The sequence below is a fragment of the Prionailurus bengalensis genome, chromosome C1, assembly GCF_016509475.1.
Source record: "Prionailurus bengalensis isolate Pbe53 chromosome C1, Fcat_Pben_1.1_paternal_pri, whole genome shotgun sequence".
In the NCBI taxonomy this organism is placed as follows: Eukaryota; Metazoa; Chordata; class Mammalia; order Carnivora; family Felidae; genus Prionailurus; species Prionailurus bengalensis.
The window spans coordinates 43,776,036-43,793,116 of NC_057345.1; the positions used below are offsets into that span (position 1 = coordinate 43,776,036).

Consider the following 17,081-nt stretch of genomic DNA (forward strand, 5'->3'; position numbering starts at 1 on the left):
ACAGCTGCTGCTGGGCGACAGGCTCCAGCTCCCACTGGGCTCCGATAACACTGTTTCCATCCCTTATCCCAGGAGTGGTAATAACTTATTGCTGTAGCCAGTTTCAGGATGTTCCCACCATCCCTGATTTGTTTCTTTATTCAGACCATAATTTTGTAAGTAATCTCATCAATAAATTCATTTGAACCATCTGGGATATATTGTTTCCTGCCATGACTTTGTCTGAAATACTTTATCCTTAAATAAACATGAGACAGGATTAGAATGATGTTCCAATGGGAGAGTCTCCTCCTAAACCCCTCAGAAAATGCCATTATTAATAGAAGAATCAAAATTATCCCATGCAAATAATCAGGGTTATCAGATTTTCAGAAAGAATTTGACAGAGAACCCCAAGCCAAATGAATCTGGAATAAAGATGTTGAAGAACTTAGTGTTCTGGCAAGCTGGCTTCTTATGTTTATAATAGGTCTTTTGCCAAAGATTATCAAATAGTAAATTGCATGGAAATTATTATGCACTTTGGAAGGGTTTCAAATTTGCAATTTTAGAAAAGCTAACTGTGCTCAAGGCAGTTAACCCATATTCCTCACTCTCCCACCCCAGCCATAAAACTGCAAAAAAAGTTAGTGTTCTGCCAAGAAGTTTACTTGTTTTGCCAAAAGTTTACATATGTGCCCTCTGCCTATGGGAAAATTAAAAGATGATGAATAATCACATATGATATGCTTACCAAAGTAACTTTGGATTACAAGTCTTTCAATCCTTACATGTTTGTGAAAACAAATAATGAACTCTTGGGGAAACATTCCTGTTGTGGTCCAAAATGTATCTGGATTCCTATTGTTAATTTTAAAGAAAAAGAGAAAGGAAGAGCCAAATAAAAATGTTTAATCACAAAATTCTAGTGAATAAGTATTTAAAAAAAAAATAAATGACCCTGGATTCTTATCATTCCTTTCTATCTCTTCCTTCTGCCTCTAATCTCTCCCCAACTTTAATACTTCTTCTTTACTACTAGCAGATCTATTTTTTAAAAACACAGAAACAGAACTGATATTGCTCTGGTCTGAAAGCCTTCAGTGGCCCCTTATTGCTCATAAACATGACTGTGTAGTATGGCATTTTACGACCCTGTACAATTTGGTCCATTATTAAAGTACACTGTCTCCCATCATAGTATCCTCTCTCATTACTGTAGTCACATTGGGCCAATTAAGATTCTGCAAAGACATCATATAGGCTCATGTTTCTGTGCCTCACTTAATTCATGAGATTCTCTTGACCCGAAAGCCTTTTTTCCCTTACAAGTTTATTCACTCTTTGGTCCCATCTCTCAACCCCAACAAATCAGAATCACTTCCTCAGGCCTCCTTTGCACTTAGCATCGATTTTTGCATTGGTACTTATTTCTTGTGTTTTTATGGCTCCTGCTAGATGCTGACTTTTCTGAGTCAAACCGCTTTCTCTTACTTGTCTTTATACCCCAGCAACTATCACAATGGCTGACCCATAGTAGATGCAGAATAGATGTGTGTTGAGAAAAAAATGCACTCAATTTTAAGTCACATATATAATTAAATATATAGTACTAAATATAACTATATAACTATAACTAAATATATAGTACTGCCTACAGAAATAACCATTTCTATTTTCTTTTTCTTTTTTGGAGGCAAATTTATACCTATGGTGAAATTTATCTTAAGTCTATAATTCAATGAGTTTAGACAATGTATATAGGTCAACCAATACCTCAATCAAGGTACATAACATTTCCATTGTTCCAGAAACTTTCCTTCTCTTTCCTTCCAGACAATTCTTACCTCCCTTAGGCAATTACTGTTCTGATTTCTATGACCACAGACTATGCCAAAATTTGGTTACTCATTCTTTTGCTTGACATTTTGTTAGATATTTGGATTGCTTCCAGTTTTTTAGTATTATGAATAGGTGATTACAAACATTCTTATACAAGTGTTTTTGTGGACATATTTTCAATTTCTCTTGGGTAATTATTAGGAGTAGAAATGCTGGGTCACAGGGCAGAGGTATATTTAATTTTACAAGAAGCTGTCAGATTTCCAAAGTGGTTGTACTATTTTACATTCCTACCATCAATGTAAGAGGGTTCTAGTTGCTCCACACCCTTGTCAACACTTGCTGTTGTCAGTCTTTTAAAATTTTTTTTTTCAACGTTTTTTATTTATTTTTGGGACAGAGAGAGACAGAGCATGAACGGGGGAGGGGCAGAGAGAGAGAGGGAGACACAGAATTGGAAACAGGCTCCAGGCTCCGAGCCATCAGCCCAGAGCCTGACGCAGGGCTCGAACTCACGGACCGCGAGATCGTGACCTAGCTGAAGTCGGACGCTTAACCGACTGCGCCACCCAGGCACCCCTGTTGTCAGTCTTTTAAATGTTAGCCATGCTAGTGGATGTAAAATGGTGTCTTACAATGATATTAATTTGCATTTCCCTGATAACAAATGTTGCTAAGCATTTTTTCATGGGCTTTTTGGCCATTCACACATTTTCTTTTGTGAAATGCCTGTTAAGTGTTTTTTCTTTTATTATTAAACTGTTTATATAGTTGACTCTTGAACAATGTGGGGGTTAGGGCTGCCGACCTGATACGCAGTCAAAATCTATGTATAACTTTTGACCCCCAAAACCTAACTACTAATAGCCTAGTATTTACCAGAAGCTTTACTGACAACACAATCAATTAACACATATTTTGTATGTTATATGTACTATATAATGATACAATAAAGTAAGCTAGAGTAAAAAACATGTTAAGAAAATCTGCAGGAAGAGAAAATACGTTTACACCACTGTACATATATTTATTCAGAAAAAAATCCCATGCAGTTCAAACCCATGTTGTTCAAGGGTCAACTGTACATTACTATATATTTTTGTAGGGGTCCTTTGTGAAATAATACGTATTGTGTATATTTTTTTCCTGTCTGTAGTTTGCCTTTTCCTTTTCCTCCTTGTGTCTTTCAATGGGTAGAAGTTTTATTTTTGGTGAAGTCCAGTTTTACAACTTTTTTCTTTTATGTTTAGTGATTTTTACGTCCTAAGAAATCTTTGCTTACCCCATTGTCATGAAGGTACATTCTAATGTTTTCTTCTCAAAGCTTAGTAATTTTAGCTCTGAGTGGAGATCTATGATCCATCTTGAATTAACTTTTGTGTTTGGTATAAGGTATGGGTAGAGGTTCATTTTTTATTTTTATTTTTATTTTTTTTTTTAATTTTTTTTTCTTTTTTTTTTTCTTTTTCAATGTTTATTTATTTTTGCGACAGAGAGAGACAGAGCATGAACGGGGGAGGGGCAGAGAGAGAGGGAGACACAGAATCAGAAACAGGCTCCAGGCTCCGAGCCATCAGCCCAAGAGCCCGACGCGGGGCTCGAACTCACAGACCGCGAGATCGTGACCTGGCTGAAGTCGGACGCTTAACCGACTGCGCCACCCAGGCGCCCCTAGAGGTTCATTTTTATTTGTATGTTTATTCAGTTGTTCCAGCACCATTTACTAAAAGACTTTCCTTTTCTTATTTAATTGCTTTGATGTCTTTGCCTAAAATTAATGGACTGTATATGGGTAGATCTATTTCTGCCTCCTCCATTTTATTCCATTGTTCTGTTTCTATATCCTTAGCCTTCTGTTGAAAATTAATTGACCTTGGGGCATCTGGGTGGCTCAGTCAGTTAAGCATCTGACTTCAACTCAGGTCATGATCTCACAATTCGTGGGCTCAAGCCCCGCGTAAGGCTCTGTGCTGACAGTTCAGAGCCTGGAGCCTGCTTCAGATTATATCTCCCTCACTCTCTGCTCACTCTCTGCCCCTCCCCTGCTCATGCTCTCCCTCTCTCTCAAAAATAAATAAACGTTAAAAAAATTTTAAAAAGAAATAAAATTAATTGACCTTGCATAAGTGGGTCTATTTCTGGGCTTTCTATTCTGTCCCACTGATATAGACACCTATCTTTACAAAAATATCACACTGTTTTGATTACTGTAAGTTATTTTTAAATCTTGAAATCAAATCACATAAGTGCTCAAACTTTCTTCTTTTTCAAGATTATTTTGACTAGACGAGACCCTTGCATTTCCATATACATTTCAGAATCAACTTATGTTTTATGCAAAAAGTCACTTGAGATTTTAATCCACATTGTGCTGAATCGATGGTTATGTTAGGGAGAAATTGCATCTTGACAATATGAAATTTTCCAATCATTAATGTAGTGCATTTTTTTCATCTATTTATTTAATTTTTCTCTGCAACATTTTATAGTTTTCAGTGTAAATGTTTGCGTATCTTATTAAATTTATTCTTAACTCTCTTATATTTTAACTGTTATTGTAAATGGAATTTTTTAAACTTCAGTTTCCAAATGTTTCCTGCTATTATATAGTAATACAGTTGATTTTTATATATTGACCTTGCTAAATTTACTTATTAGCTCTAGTAGGCTTTCTTTGGTAGATTCCTTGTTTTTTGTAGATTCAGATGAAACAATGCAATCTGTGAACAGAGACAATTTTATTCCTTCTAATATTTATGCCTTTTATATCTTTTTTTTTTTCCCTTATTGCATGGTTTAAAACCTCCAGGACAATGCTGAATAGAAATGGTGAGAGCAAACATTCTTGCTCTATTTCCAGTCTCAGGGTGAAAGCATTTATTATTTCAGCACTAAGCTGAATGTGTTTAGTAGATGACTTTATCAGACTGGTTAAACTGATTGGTTGCTAAGAATTGTTATCATAAATGAATGTTGGATTTTGTCAAAATCATCTATTGGGATGATCATCTGATTTTTCCTCCTCGTTCTGGCAATGTGGTGAATTACACCCAACCTTGTATTCCTATGATAACGTGGTAAATATGCCAACCTTGCATTCCCAGGATTAATTCCATTTGCTGAATTCAGTTTATAAGGATTTTTGTGTCTATGTTCATAAAGAATATTGTTCTTTAATTTTCCTTTTTTGTTCCTTTCCTTCCTTTCCTTTCCTTGTAATGTTTTTGTCAGATTTTAGTTTCAGGGTTACACTGTTCTCATAAAAAACAATTTGAGAAATGTTTCTTCCTCTATTTTTGAAAGATTTATACCATTTTTTCCTCAAAATATTTGATAGACTTTACGATAGCTACATGGCTATTCAAATACCCTTTTTCATCTTTTGTCATTTTTATAGGTTGAGTTTTTCAAGGAATCTGTCCATTTAAGTCGTCAAATTTATTAGCCTAAATTTGTTCTTTTTTAATTAAAAACATTTTTTTAATGCTTATTTATTTTTGAGAGAGAGAGAGAGAGAGAGAGAGAGAGAGACAGAGCACAAGTGGGGGAGGGGCAGACAGAGTGGGAGGGACAGAATCCAAAGCAGGCTCCAGGCTCTGAGCCGTTCAGTGCAGAGCCTGATGTGGCGCTCGAACCCATGAACCGTGAGATCATGACCTGAGCCGAAGTTGGATGCTTAACTAACTGAGCCACCTAGGCGCCCCTAATGGAAAATATTTTTAAATTGAGGTATAACTGACATCTAACATATTAATTTCAGGCATACAACATAATGATTTAATATCTTCAATTTGTCCTTGATAGTGACTTATTAATCTTTTAGAAGCTGTACTGATACTGCTTTTTTTAAAAAATGTTTTTAATGTTTATTTATTTTTGAGAGAGAGAGAGAGAGACAGAGCACAAGCAGGGGAGGGGCAAAGGGAGAGGGAGACACAGAATCTAAAGCAGGCTCCAGGCTCTGAGCTGGCAGCATAGAGCCCAACATGGGGCTTGAACTCATGAACTGTGAGATCATGACCCAAGCCAAAGTTGGATGCTTAACTGACTGAGCCACCCAGGGAACCCAATATTGCTTCTTTCATTGCTGGTACTGGTAATTTATATTTTCTCTATTCTTTCTTGGTCAATCTTACTAGTGGTCTATAACTTTTATTAATCCCTTCAGATAATCAATTTTGGCTTTGTTAATTTTTTCTAATTGTCTATTTTCTATTTCATTGATTTCTGCTCTTTATTATTTATTTTCTTCTACCTTCTTTGGGTATACTTTGCTCTTCTTTATCTAGCTTCCTAAGGTGGAAATTTATTTGTTGGTTCTTAAAAATTCTTTATAATAGAAAATATTTATGCTATAAATTTCCCTGGAATCACCCACGTTAGCTGCATCTACAAATGTGAATATATTGTGTTTTCATCATCATTCAGTTAAAAATATTTTCTAATATACCTTGTGATTTCTTCTTTGACCCATGGGTTATTTAGAAGTGCCATGCTTAAAATCTAAGTTTCAGAGATATTCTTCCAGATGTCTATTTAAAATTTATTTGTAATTTACTTACATAGTGGTCAGAGAACAAATTCTTTTCTCCAGCTTTATTGCAATATATTCAACATAACAACATTACATAAGTTTAATGTATACAACATGATGATTTGATACGTGTATATGTTGTAAAATCATGACCACAATAAAGAACACAACCATCATCTCACATGTTTACCATTTTTTGGAAAATATATTCCCTAAGATCTGAATCTTTTGACATTTATTGAGATTTTATGCCCCAGTACATTTTAGTGAATGTTTAATGTATACTTGTTCCCTGTGCCATTGTTGATTATAGCGTTGTATAAATGTCAGTTTAGTCAAGGTGACTGACAGTATTGTGCAGATCATTCTATCTTTACTATGCCTTTACTATCTGTATCTTTAGATTTTTCATCTGGCTGCTTTACCATTACTGAAAGAAAGTTGTTAAAATCTTCAAGTATGATTATGGATTTGTCTATTTCTCTTTCATCTGTCAGTTTTTGCTTTATAAATTTTGAAGATCTATTATTAGGTCAGTATACATTTAGGATTATTATCTCTTCCTGATGAAAAGATGCTCACACCTTGTAAAATGTCCCCTTTAGCTCTGGTAATTCTCCTCTTTTACATTCTACTTTGTCTAGTATGAATATAGCCAGTTACTTTCCTATGTTTATTGTTTATAGAATGCATCTATTTCATTCTCTTATTTTCAACCTATTTGTGACTTTATACTTAAGGTACATCTCGTGCAGACAGCATATACATGGGTATTGTCCTTTTATCCAGTCTGACAATTTCTGCCATTTAATTAAAATGGCTAGCCCATTGGCATTTAATGTAATTATTGCTATGGTTGGATTTAAGTCTACCATCTTGCTATTCATTTTCTATTTGCCCTCTCATCTATTTTTTTCTTGTTCTATTTCTCCTTTCTTATCTACCTTTGACCGAATAAAAAACCCTAAAATTCCATTTAATTTTCTATTGGTTTTATATCTCTTTTTTTGGTGTGTGGCTATTCTCAAGGTCATAATAACCTCACGATAGTCAATTTACATTGAACTCCACTTGTGTGCCATTATTTTCATGTATTTTACATTCACATACATAACATTTACTACTATATGTATATAATAAATCCCACAGTACAATGTGTCTTTTTCCCCATTACGTGGTTAGTTGAATTTTTTAAAAAATTAAAAGAAAAAGGATAGTTTTTTACATCCACCCAAATATTTACAATTTCCAATGTACCTAATTTCTTCCTCAGATTTGAATTTCCATTTAGTATTACAACACTTCAACATGCAGAACTTCCTTTAGCATTTCCTGTGATGCACGGCTAGTTGTGATGAATAAAATGTTTCTATTTCGCCCTGAATTTTGAAGGATATATTAGCTAGATACAGAATTCTGAGTTGACAGGGGTTTTCTGTTGTTTCTTTTTTCAGCATTTAAGATTTAAGATTTTGTTCCATTGTCACCTGTGTTCCACTGTTTGTGATGCAAAGTCAGCTGTCACTGGTACTATTGTTCCCTTGTAGTTAATATATTTTTTCCTGCAGCTATTTAAAAAATATTTTTCTTACTTTTCAGCAGACTGCAGTATGGTCTTTCTGTAATTACCTTGCTTGGGGCTTGCTGAGTTTCTTGGATTTGTCACTTGGCATTTTTTAATAAGATTGGAGAAAATCCAGCTTAAAAGTAGAAAAAACTTGAATCTCCATCAGCCTGGTGAGTGGATAAATAAAATGTGCTATATCCATACAATGGAATATTATTTGGCAATAAAAATAAATGAAGCACTGATATGTGCTGTAACATGGATGAAACTTGAAACCATGTAAGTGAGGGGCACTTGGGTGGCTCAGTCGGTTAAGCATCCGACTTTGGCTCAGGTCATAATTTCTTATGAGTTCGAGCCCCATGTTCTGAACTGTCAGCGCAGAGCCTGGAGCCTGCTTTGGAATCTGCGACTCCCTCTCTGCCCCTCCCCCGCTCGTGCTCTGTCTCTCTCAAAAAGTAAATAAACGTTAAAAAAATCTTTTTAAGAAAAAAAGGAAAACATGTAAGTGAAAGAAGCTAGTCACAAAAGACCATATGTATGATTCCATTTACATTAAATCTCTGAAAGGCAAATCTATAGAGATATAACATAAAGTAGATTATTGAGAGCCTAGGGCTGATGGGGATAGGGGGAATATAAGATGACTGCAATGGGTTGCAATGGAGAGTAATGAAATGCTCTAAAATTGATTATGGAGATAGGTGTATAACTGTGAATATGCTGGAAGCCAATAAATTGTACCTTTTATTTTATTTTATCTATCTATCTATCTATCTATCTATCTATCTATCTATCTATTTAGAGAGAGGAAAAGAGAGAAAGAGCATATGGGGAAGGGGCAGAGAGAAAGGGAAAGAAATCTTAAACAGGCTCCATACCCAGCACAGTCCATGAATTTGAGCCCCGCATTGGGCTCTATACCAACAGCTCAGACCCTAGAGCCTACTTTAGATTCTGTGTCTCCCAATCTCTCTCTGCCCCTCCCCCACTTGTACTCTCAAAAATAAAATTAAAACATAAAGAAAATGTATTATTTTTTTAATAATTTTTAAAAATTTAATGTTTATTTATTTTGAGAGAGAGAGAGAGAGAGAGAGAGAGATAGTGCAAGCAGGGGAGAGGCAGACAGAAAGGGAGACACAGAATCTGAAGCAGGCTCCAGGCTCTGAGCTGTCAACACAGAGCCTGCCGCAGGGCTAGAACTCACGAGCCGTAAGATCATGACCTGAGCCGAAGTCGGATGCTCAACCGACTGAGCCACGCAGGCGCCCCCCCCCCAAATTAAAAAAAAAAAAACAAAAAAAACATAGGCAGTAATCTCTTGAAATCAGCTGTAGAAACACTTTTATAGATATATTCCCTTTGGCAAGAGAAACAAAAGCAAAATTAAACTATTAGGACTAAACCAAATAAAAAGCTTTTGTATAACAAAGGAAACCATCAACAAAACAAAAAGAGAACACACTCAATGGGAGAATATATTTGCAAATGATATATCCAATAAGGGGTTAATATCCAAAATATATAAAGAATTCATACAATTTAACACTAAAAAAACCCAAATAATCCAATTAAAAATAGACAGAAGACATGAACAGATATTTCTACAAAGAAGATATCCAGATGGCCAACAGACCCTCAAAAGATGCTCAACATCACTCATCATCAGGGAAATGCAAATCAAAACCACAATGAGATACCACCTCACACCTGTCAGAATGGTTGAAATCAACAACACAAGAAGCAAGAGGTGTTGGCAAGGATGTGGACAAAAAGGAACCCTTGTGCACTGTTGGTGGGAATTAAAACCAGTGCCATCATGGTGGAAAACAGTATGGAGGTTGCTCAAAAAACTAAAGATAGAATCACCAAAAGATCCAGTAATTCCACTACTGGGTATTTACCCAGAGAAAATGAAAACACTAATTCAAGAAGACAAAAGCACCACTCTGTTTATTGCAGCATTATTTATTAATAGCCAGGATATGGAAGCAACTCAAGCATCCATCCATAGATGAATGGATAAAGAAGATATGGTACATATATACAATGCAATATTAGTCAGCCATAAAAAAGAATGAAATCTTGTCATCTGCAACACATGGGTGGAGCTAGAGAGTATAATGCTAAGTGAAATAAGTCAGAGAAAGACAAATACCATATGATTTTACTAATATGTGAATTAAAAAACAAACAAACAAATAAGAAAAGAAACAAACAAAAAAACCAGACTAATATACAGAGAACAAACCGGTAGTTAGTTGCCAGAGGGGAAGTGGATTAGGGGATGGGTTAAAATAGGTGAAGGGGATTAAGGGCAGTGAGTAATGTACAGAATTGTTAAATCACTCTATTTTACACCTGAAATTAATATAGCATATGATTAATATGTTAATCATACTGAAATTTTTTAAATAAATAAATAAATAGATTTTTAAATGGCATATGACTGAATTCTCATAGTTAGGTATAACGAAGTCATAAAAATGGTAGTTTTCTTTTAAATAAGGCTTTATAGCTAACAACTGTTTAACATCTATTATCTATTATGTGATTTTTTTCACAACTCTGAGGTAGTCAGTGTAGGTAGTGTTATCTCCATTTTGCAGATCAGAGAAGTGAGGCTCAAAGATACACTTTTCATCCAAGTTAACACATATAGTTCACTCCACCAGGAATTTTGAAGTTGTTTTTTTTGTGTGTGTGGTTTTTTTTTTTTTTGAGAGAGAGAGAGTGTGCATGCATGCAAGTTGGGGAGGGGCAGAGAGACAGAGATAAAGAATCCCAAGCTCTGTGCTGTCAGCACAGAGGGGCTCTATCTCATGACCTGTGAGATCATGACCTGAGCTAAGATCAAGAGTTGGATGCTTAACTGACTGAGCCACCCAGGCACCCCCACCAGGGTTTTAATTGTAAATCTAGTATTCTTCTATATTATGCTGAAAGGACTAATTCTCCATCTCCCTTTTCTCTTCACTCGTTTTTTTCTAGTGCAGAACTTCCTTTCTCCTTTTTCATTGATATATTAAATATCAGAGAGCAAAAATAGAGTCAAAGGCAAGTAGAAATATAATCACTTTCTTTAACTCTGATTCCTGAGGAAATTGAGAGTTGGGAGAACTGCCTAATGGGGGCAAATTTATGGCATTGTTTTCCCCAAATAATTCTATGGTTACTTCCATTTAGACAAACCAACCCATGAGCAGAGGATAATTTTTAATATCTACTGTATAAAGTCTAATTGTATTTATTGGAAATGCATATGCATTAAAAGTCTCTGATGTGTTCTGCTTAGTTGTCAGGTCCAGTAACTACTTTTATTCCATATAGTTTTCTGTACTAAGGGTTTTGTCTAATTAAGTATGATGTCCTTAATCATTCATTATTATGGACTGATCTTTGGAAAGATCTCTATTTCTGAAAACAACTTACGGTGAATCTTTTTATGTCTGTGTATCCTCACAGCAGTCCCCACATTAATTTCTCTACTCCAAGGCAGAGTGGGACAAATAACTACTACCTGAATTTTAGGAAGTAAAAGACGAGGGATTAAGAGGCACAGGCAAAAAACAGATACTGAGTTTCGGATTCAAACCTAAAGTTTGACTTATGATAGTATGGTACAAAGAACCCCAAACTAGGAGTTAAAAGACATGAGTGTTAATCTTGATTCCACCCCTTGGTTATCTGTGTAATTCTGAATAAGTCATCTTTACCTCTGATTATCCTTTTCCTCATCTTTACAATAGATTGAAAATACATTTGTAAAATATTTTGCCTCTTATTTCCCAAGCTTATGGTGAGGGTCAAATGACATAACATCTATGAAACTATAAAGCCCTATGCAAATACAAAGTAATACATGCGTGTGTGTGTGTGTGTGTGTGTGTGTGTGTGTCCTCAGCTACTTTCCAATATAATTTGAGTTTGATATTTGATGGTCAAATTCAAGCTACTCAACAATTATTTTAAGTAAGTCACAGTATCTGAGTAAGTCATAGTCTCTAACTTGTAGGAATTCATAGTTAAGAGAGGACACAAACATTAAAAATAAATAATCATATAATAAAGGAATAAGGTAATAGAGGTATATAGCAAATTCTTTTACAGACCAACACAAAGGTAAATTAATCTTACATGAGGGCAAAGGGACAGATGTCAGACAGGAGATAACAACTAGGCTTAAAGGAAGAGGTTGAGTTGCTAGAATTTTATCTAGATACATGGGGTTCACAATAAAACACACACAAAAAAACCACAAGATCTGTGTTATAACTGGCTCTGCCTTCAATAATTAAAACTAGTACTTGAACTCTTTAGACTTCTCTTACCACAAGTCTAAAATAAAACGTTTACCTAAGATAAATTCCTAAGTCTTTCCAGCTCTAAAATTATATGATTCTATGAGTCAAACTCTGGCCATTGTACAGATATCAAGAAAGAGAATTCAAGAAAGTAATAAAATGGTCACAACTATTAAAAAAGGACATTTCCCACTAACTACTTTTTCTTGGAATTCAAAAGCCTGAGAATGATATTTATCTCTACCTAGAATAAGCTCTAACACAGTGAAGAGAGGAAATTGGAATGATAACAAGAAGCTGAGAACCAAACAATGCATGTGGATAGCAGGAAGTTAAGCATTCAGTTTAGCAAAGATGTTGCTTAGACCACTAAGGACATAGGCAGTAGATGAGAAGTTACAATGTTTTTATTCCTAAAAACTAAAAACAAACTTGGAATAAAATCATAACCAGATATTAAAATGTACTCTTTCATAAAATGAGGTAGTTGTTTGTTTGAAGTTTTGCCTTGTTAAACAGCTTCATAAAAAACTATTTGTATAAAAGGTCTGTTTAAGAATTATAAAGAAAGGATCAGAAACCTAAATATACACAACTGAATTGGTTTCAGGAATGGTACCAAAGGTGAACATTGTCAAGTAATATACTTCACCAAACATTTATTAAACTATGTCTAAAAGTTCTGGTTGTTGCAAAGCATAGTCCCAGTACTCAAGGGGTTCACTGACCTACTATCAGACTTTAAGGAAGAAAAAATAGTAACTCTTACCCATCAATCATATTTTCAGGAGGGTGTTTTTCATCACTTGATGTAGCTAAAATCACTTCCGCCCCCTCAGAGCTCAAACACAGGTCAATTTTTTTCATCTTAAAGTGTTTAATCTGCAAATGAAACAATAATAAAAATAGTAAATTCTTGATTCTCTGAACTTGATCTGAGAAAAGGAAGACAGAGAAAGCCTGTTGCCTAGCACACAGCTTAACAACCAAGCTATTCAACAAGTGAAAGGGACTCTAACGTTTATTTACATAAGTAAACTTCTAACCTCTCCCAGCAGTAATCTGTAAGAAAATGATTATTTCTACTACTCTAACTCCACAAAACAAGACTGACTACTCTGACATCATTTCTCTGATTCTAAAATTAAAAGTCCTCAATAATGATATAGAACCAATTAACAAGCTAAAGTGGCATGAATTAATGGGTAAATTTTTAAATACTTTATTCTCAAATTAGTTAACATACAGTGTGGTCTTGGCTTCAGGAGTAGAATCCAGTGATTCATACTTATATGTAACACCCAATCTCATCCCAACAAGTGCCCTCCTTAATGCCCATCACCCATTTTCCCCATCCCCATCTACCCTCAGTTTGTTCTCTGTATTAGGGGTTTCTTCTGGTTTGCCTCCCTTTCTGTTTTTATCTTATTTTTCCTACCCTTCCCTTATGATCATCTGTCAAGTTTCTCAAATTCCACATGAGTGAAATCATGTGATACCTGGCTTTCTTCAACTGACTTATTTTACTCAGCATAATACCCTCCAGTTCTATCCATGTTGTTGCAAATGCCAAGATTTCATTCTTTTTCACTGAATTACTGAGTAAATTTAAAAAATTATTTATATTGTTATATTTCTGAAATTTATTTTTTTAATTTTTTACGTTTATTTATTTATTTTGAGATAGAGACAGAGAGAGTGAGTGGGGGAGGGGCAGAGAGAGAGAGAGAGAGAGAGAGAGAGAGAGACAGAGAGAGAATCCCAAGCAGGCTCCGCACTGTCAGTGCAGAGCCTGACATGAGGCTCAAACCCATGAACCATGATATCATGACCTGAGCTGAAACCAAGACACTTAACCAGCTGAGCCACCCAGCTGGTGCCCCATATTTCTGAAATTAAGAAAAATCTGGAACATGGGGCGCCTGGGTGTCTCAGTCAGTTAAGCATCCGACTTTGGCTCAGGACATGAGTGTGCGGTTTGTGAGTTCCAGCCTCGCATCAGGCTCTGTGCTGACAGCTCAGAGCCTCGAGCCTGCTTCAGGTTCTGTGTCTCCCCCTCTTTTGGACCCCCCCATGTTCACACTCTGTCTCTCAATAATAAATAAAAATGTTAAAAACATTTTTTTAAAAAAAATCTGGAACATAAAAGCAGATGTTTTTGTGACTGTTTACCCATACATTTATCAACTGAAAATAGCAAACTATATTATTCACAACTTAAAAGGTATCTTACCATCATTATTTTTTTGATGCAGAATATAAAATAAGAGAGAAGACAAGCTTTTGCTTATTTTTAAATTCTACATCAGTCACTTGGGTCATGGGTTTCAAGACATTTCTATTGTATGGTAATATTTTAAGTTTAATAGAAGTATCCTGAAAAGATATCATTGAGCTCTACTATGGATCCTGGTAGATAAGACAGAAGACGAGAAAAGATTCTATCAGATCTCACTCACCTTTCTCCTTGATCTGGTCGTGACAGGGCACAAACCAATATGTAGATGCAAAGTGACTATGAAGCTGAATCTATAAAGAATTAAAAGACAAAGAGTGTTTGGAAAAAGGAGAAAAGCTACCAATACCCTTCATACTCCGGCCTCAGTCTGATTTTTTTAAAAAGTGAAACTGTTTCAAATAAACAATCAACAAATTACAGAGAATATCACATATGTTAAATAACTATGTACCCACTGCCCAGATTTAATAAATATTAACATTTTTGCCCATTTCTTTCCTTGCCCAAAGGTAACAGCTATTCTCAAGTTGATAAATACACCTCCTTACTATGTTTTTATACTTTTACCATATATGTATCCATAAATGACATGCACTGTTCTTTTAAAACTTAAATGCTTTCTCTCTCTCTCTCTCTCTCTCTCTCTATATATATATATATATATATATATATCCTTATGCTATCCGCTTTTTTCATTCAAGTTTTTAATCGTGTTGATATATATATATAAATCTACTTTATTCACTTCAACTGCTGTCAGGTCTTTCTCTATTTCTCTAATGATGAATATTTGGGTAAGTTTCCAATTTTTTGCTATTATCATAAACAAATTTGAAATGAGTATCTTTGTGTATGTATCCTTAGCACATGTGGGAGAAAGTCTTTATGATAAAAGTCTCTTTACAGAAGTAAAATGGCAGAAACTTAGAATCAGCATATCTTCAAGTCAATAATTGATCAACTAGATGTCTAAATTTTAACAATTTACACTACCATCAACAATGTATGAGAGTTTCTGCTTCCTCATATTCTCACCAATTTGGTATTGTTAGATATTTTGGCTTTACCCAATCTCATCGGTGTGAAATGATATTTCAATAAGGTTATAATGCATATTTGTATAATTATTAGTGAGGTTGAATACTGTTTCATATGATCATGAGCCATTCAGACCTCCTTCCATTATTTGCTCTTCCTTATCCTTTGTTCATTTTTCTACTGTGTTGCTTTTTAAAACTTTTGTCGTCCTTTGCTCTTTGATTTATGGGGATTTTAAAAATAAAATACTCTGGATACAAATCCTTTGTTATATTTGTTGCAAATATCTTCCACTCTGCAGCTTGATTTTTCTTTTTAACTTTGTGTGTGTGTGTGTGTGTGTGTGTGTGTGTAAGAGTTTTCCCACCCCCACTTTTTATTGCTTAACTATAACATATAAACAGAAGAGAACACAAATCAGAAGTATGTAGAGCAATAAATTTTCAAAGTTAACACACCCAGGTAACCAACACCCAGGTAAAGAAGTAGAATATTATCAGCACTTCAGAAGCCCTCTGCATGCCCCCTCCCAATCACTACCCTTCCCACCTTTCCAAGGTTAAGTATGGTCCTTATTTCTTACATTAATTTTGACTGAGATTCATATACATAGACTCATACAGTTTGTACTCATTTGTATCCGGCTTCTTTCATCATTGTTTTTGACACTTACCCATATCACTGTGTCATAGACTTGAAGTGCAACTAAGTAAAGATGCAATCCAGCCCCAACCCAGCTCAACCTCTAATAAAATCAAAGAAATCGTCCCCCAAGTGGAGCTTCACAGGAAGTTGGGTATGAACTGAAAAGCAAAGAAAGATTTCTGTGACCTTGGGTACTTAGATCCCAAAGCCCTGATGGAGGGGACTGATCTGAATTTAGAGGCAAACTGAATATCTGAAATTAGAGGTAAACTGAACTATTTATTTTTATTTTTTTTAAGTTTATTTCTTTATTTTGAGAGAGACAGAGGCAGTGTAAGCAAGGGAGCAGAGACAGGGAGGGAGGGAGGGAGAGAGAGAGAGACAGAGAGAGAGAATCCCAAGCAGGCTCCACACTGTCAGCACAGAGCCCGATGTGGGCTCATGAAATTGCGAGATCATGAAATTGCGAGATCATGACCTGAGCCGAAACCGAGAGTCAGACGTTTAACCAACTGAGCTGCCGAGGCACCCCTGTAAACTGAAACTATTTAAATAAAACTACAACTCAGTCCAATCCTGAGGTGGACTAAAGTGATCTGCCCCTTATCCTGGCTGCTGGGCAAAGAAAATTGTCTCTCTGGGAAAAAGCATTATCTACTTCAGGATCTACTGTTCTTTTAAACACAACATCCAATATACAAAATCACTTCAGCGGATCTATAGATGACCCAAGTGCTGGAATTACCTAAGATAGCTATTATAAATCTGTTAGATAATTTAGTGAAAAGATGGACAAGGGAATTTTAGCAGAGAAATGGAAACTAAAGAAAAACAAAATGAAAATTCCAGAACTGAAAAGCATAGTATCTCAAATAAAGAATTCATTAGATAGGCTTAGCAACAGATTGGATCCAACATAATAATGGGTCA

At 35.2% G+C, this 17,081-nt stretch overlaps 1 protein-coding gene across 7 annotated transcripts in view; it reads right to left on the reverse strand.

Moving 5' to 3' along the window:
- HSPB11 (heat shock protein family B (small) member 11) overlaps positions 1-17,081 on the reverse strand; it is a 42,884-nt gene that overhangs the window by 20,164 nt on the left and 5,639 nt on the right. For 5 of the 7 annotated variants that reach the window (XM_043575048.1, XM_043575047.1, XM_043575046.1 and 2 more), the window contains exons 2-4: positions 14,689-14,758; positions 12,999-13,111; positions 734-840 (exon numbers count right to left, since the gene is read on the reverse strand). In XM_043575048.1, the coding sequence (XP_043430983.1) occupies positions 734-840; positions 12,999-13,096 (205 nt within the window). In that variant the 5' untranslated portion in view covers positions 13,097-13,111; positions 14,689-14,758. Of the gene's footprint in view, positions 1-733; positions 841-12,998; positions 13,112-14,688; positions 14,759-16,179; positions 16,494-17,081 lie in introns of those variants that run through there. The other 2 variants (XM_043575049.1, XM_043575052.1) reach the window with 2 other exon arrangements.